Source organism: Tachypleus tridentatus, chromosome 10 (assembly GCF_004210375.1).
Source record: "Tachypleus tridentatus isolate NWPU-2018 chromosome 10, ASM421037v1, whole genome shotgun sequence".
Taxonomy (NCBI): domain Eukaryota; kingdom Metazoa; phylum Arthropoda; class Merostomata; order Xiphosura; family Limulidae; genus Tachypleus; species Tachypleus tridentatus.
The window spans coordinates 123,954,507-123,966,683 of NC_134834.1; the positions used below are offsets into that span (position 1 = coordinate 123,954,507).

The 12,177-nt window shown below is 23.0% G+C and overlaps 1 protein-coding gene across 1 annotated transcript in view; it reads right to left on the reverse strand.

The window, feature by feature from the left end:
- Nucleotides 1-12,177, reverse strand: part of LOC143228479 (WD repeat-containing protein 17-like) — an 83,492-nt gene that overhangs the window by 17,422 nt on the left and 53,893 nt on the right. Inside the window, exons 19-21 of the mRNA XM_076459731.1 lie at nucleotides 10,403-10,502; nucleotides 9,325-9,461; nucleotides 8,935-9,046 (exon numbers count right to left, since the gene is read on the reverse strand). Of these exons, the coding sequence (XP_076315846.1) occupies nucleotides 8,935-9,046; nucleotides 9,325-9,461; nucleotides 10,403-10,502 (349 nt within the window). The remainder of the gene's footprint in view (nucleotides 1-8,934; nucleotides 9,047-9,324; nucleotides 9,462-10,402; nucleotides 10,503-12,177) is intronic.

The following is a 12,177-nucleotide window of genomic DNA, read 5'->3' on the forward strand; positions in this document are numbered from 1 at the left end:
TTATTAACCAATCTGGTATTTTAAACATAATATTTTCTTTGTTATTAACCAACCTGGTATTTTAAACATAATATTTTCTTTGTTATTAACCAATCTGGTATTTTAAACATAATTAACCAATCTGGTATTTTAAACATAATATTTTCTTTGTTATTAACCAATCTGGTATTTTAAACATAATATTTTCTTTGTTATTAACCAATCTGGTATTTTAAACATAATATTTTCTTTGTTATTAACCAATCTGGTATTTTAAACATAATATTTTCTTTGTTATTAACCAATCTGGTATTTTAAACATAATATTTTCTTTGTTATTAACCAATCTGGTATTTTAAACATAATATTTTCTTTGTTATTAACCAATCTGGTATTTTAAACATAATATTTTCTTTGTTATTAACCAATCTGGTATTTTAAACATAATATTTTCTTTGTTATTAACCAATCTGGTATTTTAAACATAATATTTTCTTTGTTATTAACCAATCTGGTATTTTAAACATAATATTTTCTTTGTTATTAACCAATCTGGTATTTTAAACATAATATTTTCTTTGTTATTAACCAATCTGGTATTTTAAACATAATATTTTCTTTGTTATTAACCAATCTGGTATTTTAAACATAATATTTTCTTTGTTATTAACCAATCTGGTATTTTAAACATAATATTTTCTTTGTTATTAACCAATCTGGTATTTTAAACATAATATTTTCTTTGTTATTAACCAATCTGGTATTTTAAACATAATATTTTCTTTGTTATTAACCAATCTGGTATTTTAAACATAATATTTTCTTTGTTATTAACCAATCTGGTATTTTAAACATAATATTTTCTTTGTTATTAACCAATCTGGTATTTTAAACATAATATTTTCTTTGTTATTAACCAATCTGGTATTTTAAACATAATATTTTCTTTGTTATTAACCAATCTGGTATTTTAAACATAATATTTTCTTTGTTATTAACCAATCTGGTATTTTAAACATAATATTTTCTTTGTTATTAACCAATCTGGTATTTTAAACATAATATTTTCTTTGTTATTAACCAATCTGGTATTTTAAACATAATATTTTCTTTGTTATTAACCAATCTGGTATTTTAAACATAATATTTTCTTTGTTATTAACCAATCTGGTATTTTAAACATAATATTTTCTTTGTTATTAACCAATCTGGTATTTTAAACATAATATTTTCTTTGTTATTAACCAATCTGGTATTTTAAACATAATATTTTCTTTGTTATTAACCAATCTGGTATTTTAAACATAATATTTTCTTTGTTATTAACCAATCTGGTATTTTAAACATAATATTTTCTTTGTTATTAACCAATCTGGTATTTTAAACATAATATTTTCTTTGTTATTAACCAATCTGGTATTTTAAACATAATATTTTCTTTGTTATTAACCAATCTGGTATTTTAAACATAATATTTTCTTTGTTATTAACCAATCTGGTATTTTAAACATAATATTTTCTTTGTTATTAACCAATCTGGTATTTTAAACATAATATTTTCTTTGTTATTAACCAATCTGGTATTTTAAACATAATATTTTCTTTGTTATTAACCAATCTGGTATTTTAAACATAATATTTTCTTTGTTATTAACCAATCTGGTATTTTAAACATAATATTTTCTTTGTTATTAACCAATCTGGTATTTTAAACATAATATTTTCTTTGTTATTAACCAATCTGGTATTTTAAACATAATATTTTCTTTGTTATTAACCAATCTGGTATTTTAAACATAATATTTTCTTTGTTATTAACCAATCTGGTATTTTAAACATAATATTTTCTTTGTTATTAACCAATCTGGTATTTTAAACATAATATTTTCTTTGTTATTAACCAATCTGGTATTTTAAACATAATATTTTCTTTGTTATTAACCAATCTGGTATTTTAAACATAATATTTTCTTTGTTATTAACCAATCTGGTATTTTAAACATAATATTTTCTTTGTTATTAACCAATCTGGTATTTTAAACATAATATTTTCTTTGTTATTAACCAATCTGGTATTTTAAACATAATATTTTCTTTGTTATTAACCAATCTGGTATTTTAAACATAATATTTTCTTTGTTATTAACCAATCTGGTATTTTAAACATAATATTTTCTTTGTTATTAACCAACCTGGTATTTTAAACATAATATTTTCTTTATTTTATTAACCAACCTGGTATTTTAAACATAATATTTTCTTTGTTATTAACCAACCTGGTATTTTAAACATAATATTTTCTTTGTTATTAACCAATCTGGTATTTTAAACATAATATTTTCTTTGTTATTAACCAATCTGGTATTTTAAACATAATATTTTCTTTGTTATTAACCAATCTGGTATTTTAAACATAATATTTTCTTTGTTATTAACCAATCTGGTATTTTAAACATAATATTTTCTTTGTTATTAACCAATCTGGTATTTTAAACATAATATTTTCTTTGTTATTAACCAATCTGGTATTTTAAACATAATATTTTCTTTGTTATTAACCAATCTGGTATTTTAAACATAATATTTTCTTTGTTATTAACCAATCTGGTATTTTAAACATAATATTTTCTTTGTTATTAACCAATCTGGTATTTTAAACATAATATTTTCTTTGTTATTAACCAATCTGGTATTTTAAACATAATATTTTCTTTGTTATTAACCAATCTGGTATTTTAAACATAATATTTTCTTTGTTATTAACCAATCTGGTATTTTAAACATAATATTTTCTTTGTTATTAACCAATCTGGTATTTTAAACATAATATTTTCTTTGTTATTAACCAATCTGTTATTAACCATATCTGGTATTTTTATAATATTTTCTTTTTTAAACATAATATTTTCTTTGTTATTAACCAATCTGGTATTTTAAACATAATATTTTCTTTGTTATTAACCAATCTGGTATTTTAAACATAATATTTTCTTTGTTATTAACCAATCTGGTATTTTAAACATAATATTTTCTTTGTTATTAACCAATCTGGTATTTTAAACATAATATTTTCTTTGTTATTAACCAATCTGGTATTTTAAACATAATATTTTCTTTGTTATTAACCAATCTGGTATTTTAAACATAATATTTTCTTTGTTATTAACCAATCTGGTATTTTAAACATAATATTTTCTTTGTTATTAACCAATCTGGTATTTTAAACATAATATTTTCTTTGTTATTAACCAATCTGGTATTTTAAACATAATATTTTCTTTGTTATTAACCAATCTGGTATTTTAAACATAATATTTTCTTTGTTATTAACCAATCTGGTATTTTAAACATAATATTTTCTTTGTTATTAACCAATCTGGTATTTTAAACATAATATTTTCTTTGTTATTAACCAATCTGGTATTTTAAACATAATATTTTCTTTGTTATTAACCAATCTGGTATTTTAAACATAATATTTTCTTTGTTATTAACCAATCTGGTATTTTAAACATAATATTTTCTTTGTTATTAACCAATCTGGTATTTTAAACATAATATTTTCTTTGTTATTAACCAATCTGGTATTTTAAACATAATATTTTCTTTGTTATTAACCAATCTGGTATTTTAAACATAATATTTTCTTTGTTATTAACCAATCTGGTATTTTAAACATAATATTTTCTTTGTTATTAACCAATCTGGTATTTTAAACATAATATTTTCTTTGTTATTAACCAATTAACCAATCTGGTATTTTAAACATAATATTTTCTTTGTTATTAACCAATCTGGTATTTTAAACATAATATTTTCTTTGTTATTAACCAATCTGGTATTTTAAACATAATATTTTCTTTGTTATTAACCAATCTGGTATTTTAAACATAATATTTTCTTTGTTATTAACCAATCTGGTATTTTAAACATAATATTTTCTTTGTTATTAACCAATCTGGTATTTTAAACATAATATTTTCTTTGTTATTAACCAATCTGGTATTTTAAACATAATATTTTCTTTGTTATTAACCAATCTGGTATTTTAAACATAATATTTTCTTTTTATTAACTTTGTTATTAACCAATCTGGTATTTTAAACATAATATTTTCTTTGTTATTAACCAATCTGGTATTTTAAACATAATATTTTCTTTGTTATTAACCAATCTGGTATTTTAAACATAATATTTTCTTTGTTATTAACCAATCTGGTATTTTAAACATAATATTTTCTTTGTTATTAACCAATCTGGTATTTTAAACATAATATTTTCTTTGTTATTAACCAATCTGGTATTTTAAACATAATATTTTCTTTGTTATTAACCAATCTGGTATTTTAAACATAATATTTTCTTTGTTATTAACCAATCTGGTATTTTAAACATAATATTTTCTTTGTTATTAACCAATCTGGTATTTTAAACATAATATTTTCTTTGTTATTAACCAATCTGGTATTTTAAACATAATATTTTCTTTGTTATTAACCAATCTGGTATTTTAAACATAATATTTTCTTTGTTATTAACCAATCTGGTATTTTAAACATAATATTTTCTTTGTTATTAACCAATCTGGTATTTTAAACATAATATTTTCTTTGTTATTAACCAATCTGGTATTTTAAACATAATATTTTCTTTGTTATTAACCAATCTGGTATTTTAAACATAATATTTTCTTTGTTATTAACCAATCTGGTATTTTAAACATAATATTTTCTTTGTTATTAACCAATCTGGTATTTTAAACATAATATTTTCTTTGTTATTAACCAATCTGGTATTTTAAACATAATATTTTCTTTGTTATTAACCAATCTGGTATTTTAAACATAATATTTTCTTTGTTATTAACCAACCTGGTATTTTAAACATAATATTTTCTTTGTTATTAACCAATCTGGTATTTTAAACATAATATTTTCTTTGTTATTAACCAATCTGGTATTTTAAACATAATATTTTCTTTGTTATTAACCAATCTGGTATTTTAAACATAATATTTTCTTTGTTATTAACCAACCTGGTATTTTAAACATAATATTTTCTTTGTTATTAACCAATCTGGTATTTTAAACATAATATTTTCTTTGTTATTAACCAATCTGGTATTTTAAACATAATATTTTCTTTGTTATTAACCAATCTGGTATTTTAAACATAATATTTTCTTTGTTATTAACCAATCTGGTATTTTAAACATAATATTTTCTTTGTTATTAACCAATCTGGTATTTTAAACATAATATTTTCTTTGTTATTAACCAATCTGGTATTTTAAACATAATATTTTCTTTGTTATTAACCAATCTGGTATTTTAAACATAATATTTTCTTTGTTATTAACCAATCTGGTATTTTAAACATAATATTTTCTTTGTTATTAACCAATCTGGTATTTTAAACATAATATTTTCTTTGTTATTAACCAATCTGGTATTTTAAACATAATATTTTCTTTGTTATTAACCAATCTGGTATTTTAAACATAATATTTTCTTTGTTATTAACCAATCTGGTATTTTAAACATAATATTTTCTTTGTTATTAACCAATCTGGTATTTTAAACATAATATTTTCTTTGTTATTAACCAATCTGGTATTTTAAACATAATATTTTCTTTGTTATTAACCAATCTGGTATTTTAAACATAATATTTTCTTTGTTATTAACCAATCTGGTATTTTAAACATAATATTTTCTTTGTTATTAACCAATCTGGTATTTTAAACATAATATTTTCTTTGTTATTAACCAATCTGGTATTTTAAACATAATATTTTCTTTGTTATTAACCAATCTGGTATTTTAAACATAATATTTTCTTTGTTATTAACCAATCTGGTATTTTAAACATAATATTTTCTTTGTTATTAACCAATCTGGTATTTTAAACATAATATTTTCTTTGTTATTAACCAATCTGGTATTTTAAACATAATATTTTCTTTGTTATTAACCAATCTGGTATTTTAAACATAATATTTTCTTTGTTATTAACCAATCTGGTATTTTAAACATAATATTTTCTTTGTTATTAACCAATCTGGTATTTTAAACATAATATTTTCTTTGTTATTAACCAATCTGGTATTTTAAACATAATATTTTCTTTGTTATTAACCAATCTGGTATTTTAAACATAATATTTTCTTTGTTATTAACCAATCTGGTATTTTAAACATAATATTTTCTTTGTTATTAACCAATCTGGTATTTTAAACATAATATTTTCTTTGTTATTAACCAATCTGGTATTTTAAACATAATATTTTCTTTGTTATTAACCAATCTGGTATTTTAAACATAATATTTTCTTTGTTATTAACCAATCTGGTATTTTAAACATAATATTTTCTTTGTTATTAACCAATCTGGTATTTTAAACATAATATTTTCTTTGTTATTAACCAATCTGGTATTTTAAACATAATATTTTCTTTGTTATTAACCAATCTGGTATTTTAAACATAATATTTTCTTTGTTATTAACCAATCTGGTATTTTAAACATAATATTTTCTTTGTTATTAACCAATCTGGTATTTTAAACATAATATTTTCTTTGTTATTAACCAATCTGGTATTTTAAACATAATATTTTCTTTGTTATTAACCAATCTGGTATTTTAAACATAATATTTTCTTTGTTATTAACCAATCTGGTATTTTAAACATAATATTTTCTTTGTTATTAACCAATCTGGTATTTTAAACATAATATTTTCTTTGTTATTAACCAATCTGGTATTTTAAACATAATATTTTCTTTGTTATTAACCAATCTGGTATTTTAAACATAATATTTTCTTTGTTATTAACCAATCTGGTATTTTAAACATAATATTTTCTTTGTTATTAACCAATCTGGTATTTTAAACATAATATTTTCTTTGTTATTAACCAATCTGGTATTTTAAACATAATATTTTCTTTGTTATTAACCAATCTGGTATTTTAAACATAATATTTTCTTTGTTATTAACCAATCTGGTATTTTAAACATAATATTTTCTTTGTTATTAACCAATCTGGTATTTTAAACATAATATTTTCTTTGTTATTAACCAATCTGGTATTTTAAACATAATATTTTCTTTGTTATTAACCAATCTGGTATTTTAAACATAATATTTTCTTTGTTATTAACCAATCTGGTATTTTAAACATAATATTTTCTTTGTTATTAACCAATCTGGTATTTTAAACATAATATTTTCTTTGTTATTAACCAATCTGGTATTTTAAACATAATATTTTCTTTGTTATTAACCAATCTGGTATTTTAAACATAATATTTTCTTTGTTATTAACCAATCTGGTATTTTAAACATAATATTTTCTTTGTTATTAACCAATCTGGTATTTTAAACATAATATTTTCTTTGTTATTAACCAATCTGGTATTTTAAACATAATATTTTCTTTGTTATTAACCAATCTGGTATTTTAAACATAATATTTTCTTTGTTATTAACCAATCTGGTATTTTAAACATAATATTTTCTTTGTTATTAACCAATCTGGTATTTTAAACATAATATTTTCTTTGTTATTAACCAATCTGGTATTTTAAACATAATATTTTCTTTGTTATTAACCAACCTGGTATTTTAAACATAATATTTTCTTTGTTATTAACCAATCTGGTATTTTAAACATAATATTTTCTTTGTTATTAACCAATCTGGTATTTTAAACATAATATTTTCTTTGTTATTAACCAACCTGGTATTTTAAACATAATATTTTCTTTGTTATTAACCAATCTGGTATTTTAAACATAATATTTTCTTTGTTATTAACCAATATGGTATTTTAAACATAATATTTTCTTTGTTATTAACCAACCTGGTATTTTAAACATAATATTTTCTTTGTTATTAACCAATCTGGTATTTTAAACATAATATTTTCTTTGTTATTAACCAATCTGGTATTTTAAACATAATATTTTCTTTGTTATTAACCAATCTGGTATTTTAAACATAATATTTTCTTTGTTATTAACCAACCTGGTATTTTAAACATAATATTTTCTTTGTTATTAACCAATCTGGTATTTTAAACATAATATTTTCTTTGTTATTAACCAATCTGGTATTTTAAACATAATATTTTCTTTGTTATTAACCAATCTGGTATTTTAAACATAATATTTTCTTTGTTATTAACCAATCTGGTATTTTAAACATAATATTTTCTTTGTTATTAACCAACCTGGTATTTTAAACATAATATTTTCTTTGTTATTAACCAACCTGGTATTTTAAACATAATATTTTCTTTGTTATTAACCAATCTGGTATTTTAAACATAATATTTTCTTTGTTATTAACCAATCTGGTATTTTAAACATAATATTTTCTTTGTTATTAACCAACCTGGTATTTTAAACATAATATTTTCTTTGTTATTAACCAACCTGGTATTTTAAACATAATATTTTCTTTGTTATTAACCAACCTGGTATTTTAAACATAATATTTTCTTTGTTATTAACCAATCTGGTATTTTAAACATAATATTTTCTTTGTTATTAACCAATCTGGTATTTTAAACATAATATTTTCTTTGTTATTAACCAACCTGGTATTTTAAACATAATATTTTCTTTGTTATTAACCAACCTGGTATTTTAAACATAATATTTTCTTTGTTATTAACCAATCTGGTATTTTAAACATAATATCAAAGCAGGAATTTACATTTTCAAAGAAAATAAAAGGTGCTTAAAAGTGATAGCTCCTCTGAATTGATGAAAACAAATATATATCAAGTTAGTAACAGCTATTTTCCTATACTCTGTGGTGTTAATCCCTTTAACACAAGAAACTCTATATTAGAGTATGTCTGGAGAAATTCTCTTTAATTACTTATTTCTAGAACTTAAAATTTACTATAACAATTATACAAATCTGGCATGACTCATAATGTACAACCTTTTCCATCAACTGATTACGTTCCACAAGGGAGGTTGGACAGTGAGCACACAACCGGACTTTTTCTACCACACTTTCTGAAGAGGAATTTAACAAGTCTATAGACAGGTCCCTGGGATTGAAAGAAAATAAAACAGATTCTTAAATCTTATTTAATGTGATAAAAACAACTTTAGGTAGAACTTACATGAGACATTACACCATGTAGAGTTATGTTTCCAAGTTGACAAGGTAAAAACAACTTTAGGTAGAACTTACATGAACTTACAATTTTTGAGATAGTTAGTGAAACTCAGAAGACTGGGTTCAAAAATGTTAATTTCATAATGAAAATTTCAAATTATTCTTGGTGTCATCATTAGGCTTAGTTTCAAAGTGTTAAGTGCTTACCATAGCCCTAGCTTAGTACATTTCCATGCTAGATATTTCAATGCTGTCTTGAGCCATGGGTCATCTCTCTTCATGACTTTAGCCAAACAAATAACCAGTTCTGGCTCATTACCTCTTAACAGCATTGTCAGAGCTTTCTGAAAAAATGTGTAAATAAATTTATACAAGCTTTATATCAGTGTCCATCTTTATACCTTAAGGATAGACTTGTGAACAAATGGTGTGGAACAAAGAAACAACAACACAGAAACTTTAACAAAAGAACTATTATATCTGGCACACAAATAAGCAACTACTTAAAAATATGTTTATTTGGCTGGTCAAATATAGATTGATATCTAAAGAAAAAAGTACATAACAGTATTTGGTTGCATTATTTTGGAACTGATAAATGCAAATACAAAGAGACGACTGGCAGAATGTACGTGCAAATAATGAACGGTTAATGTAACTGCAGTTGGGAAGGAGTAACATTTATTTAGATGAAGAATGTATGTTTCCTCTTTAAAGGAATTGAATTCTTTATTGAAATATAATCAACAGCAAGCTTTGTTTTAATAACCACTGATATTAATAAATAAATGACTGGTCAGAGATCTCTGCCACGAGGACACGCATGCCTGTAAAAAAATTATTACATCTTTGTAAACACTGATAAACATTCATGCTTAGTTAGCTGTACATAATAACAAAAACATTGCTGTTAAAAGAAAGGATAAAATTCTTTATTATGAAAAATGAAACTGTAAAATTTAGTGATTTAAAACTGCAATCACAATAAATTTAAAGAAAAGCTTTGTGTAATATAAACAGTTTCCTGTGTTTTTACCATCTGGTGAGAAAAACTATTAATTTACCCACGTCTCCAGATGGCTTGTTTTAAACAGTTACATTTCAGGAAGATAAGTTTAAAAAGTAATCTAGATCAACTGCCGACTTCTCAATATCAAGTCTTTAAAAACCCAGATCTCTATCAACTTGAACATTAAATATCTGTACCTAGTCAAGATTGATTATATGAAGATGAAGCTTTAACTGATATCAAATTCAAAGTCCAATTTATTTACATATTAATTACCTGTGGGTCATCAACAGCAAGAAAAACACAAGCTGCATGTATAGGAGAACCATTTCTCATGTGACATTCTGCCAATTTGTCCACACATTCCTTTAACAAACTGTGGATAAATATTATATTTTATTGTTAATTTCATCATGACAGATAATAAAATACCATCTTATTCTAGGTTATTAATTACCTTAACCATCAGGTACTAAGAATGTTCATCACTTATTTTATGGTAAACAAATATAAAGATATGTTTCATTACATGCTATATATAACCAGTTTTGTTGAAAATGTTTTCATGTCATGGTAGTATGTATATTTAATTGATAAACAAATACTGTACTTATGTTTCTGAAGGATAACTGTGAGAAACTTAAAAAAATTCCACAATGAACATCTAACAGCCAAAATACAGGGCTAACAAAAACTAATGTGTTAAATACATGGCTAACAAAACTAATGTGTTAAATATAGGGCTAACAAAACTAATGTGTTAAATATGGGGCTAACAAAACTAATGTGTTAAATAGAGGGCTAACAAAAACTAATGTGTTGAAGAAAGGAAAACAAAATATATTTATCATGATACATAAATAATTCCCCTAAAAACATCTGATAATATGGTATTGAATTGCACTATATCAGCTCAACATCATGTTCTCTGAATGTTTAGTAGTCAACATTAATACATATAATATTAAAAGATTAAAGAAAACAATGTACCTATTACCACAACTAACATCTTTAACATGCTAACACACTTTAAATGTGCTTTCCAGGTACTATCTTAATAGCAAAGTACATTTCTATCTTTAAAAAGCTTGAAAATTCCAAAACCAAAGAAAAGAGGAATACAAGCACAAAGAAGCTTGTTACAAAATTTACCAAAGAAGTAACTATACTTACACATAACATAATAAAACACAGGACAAACTTTGACCTGGCTCAAAGACAGGAAATCAGCTATAGTACATGATGTAAACTAATGTCACATTACATTCCTTTTTTACAGCCACTACTAGTTAAAATGTTTAATATATTTATGCAAGATTTTTATATTTTTGTTCTCTTCTGACAATTACATTTAATTCCTAGCTTATTACTGTATGAATTAGAGATAAACTTAATTTCTTGTACTGGCTAAAACTTGTGAGATACTGTTTGAGTTATGGACAGACATATGGATGCAGTGAGGGTATCCATTCATATACTTCTAGTAATTCCTGTCTATTTAATAGATTATGTTAATTGCTAGAGCAATTATCAGTTCTTATCTAGCCAAGCAGCTCACCCTAATCACCTAAGAATTAATTACATTGGAACTTTAACCTGCAGAATTAATTTAGTCTGTCTTGCTGTCTCTAGAATGAAAAGCAGTACTTTAAGAAAGAGGATGTAGACTTATTGTCCACTAACGAATAGGACAGAGACTTAATGTCCACTAAGGAAGAGGATGGAGACTTATTGTCCACTAAGGAGGAGGGCAGAAACTTAATGTCCACTAAGGAATAGGATGGAGACTTATTGTCCACTAAGGAGGAGGACAGAGACTTAATGTCCACTAAGGAAGAGGATGGAGACTTATTGTCCACTAAGGAGGAGGATAGAGACTTAATGTCCACTAAGAAAGAGGAAAGACTAATTTTCATATAAGGAAGAGGATGGAGACTTATTGTCCACTAAGGAAGAGGACAGAGACTTAATGTCCTCTAAGGAAGAGGAAAAAACTTATTGGCCTCTAAGGAAGAAGATGGAGATTTAATGTCCTCTAAGGAAGAAGATGG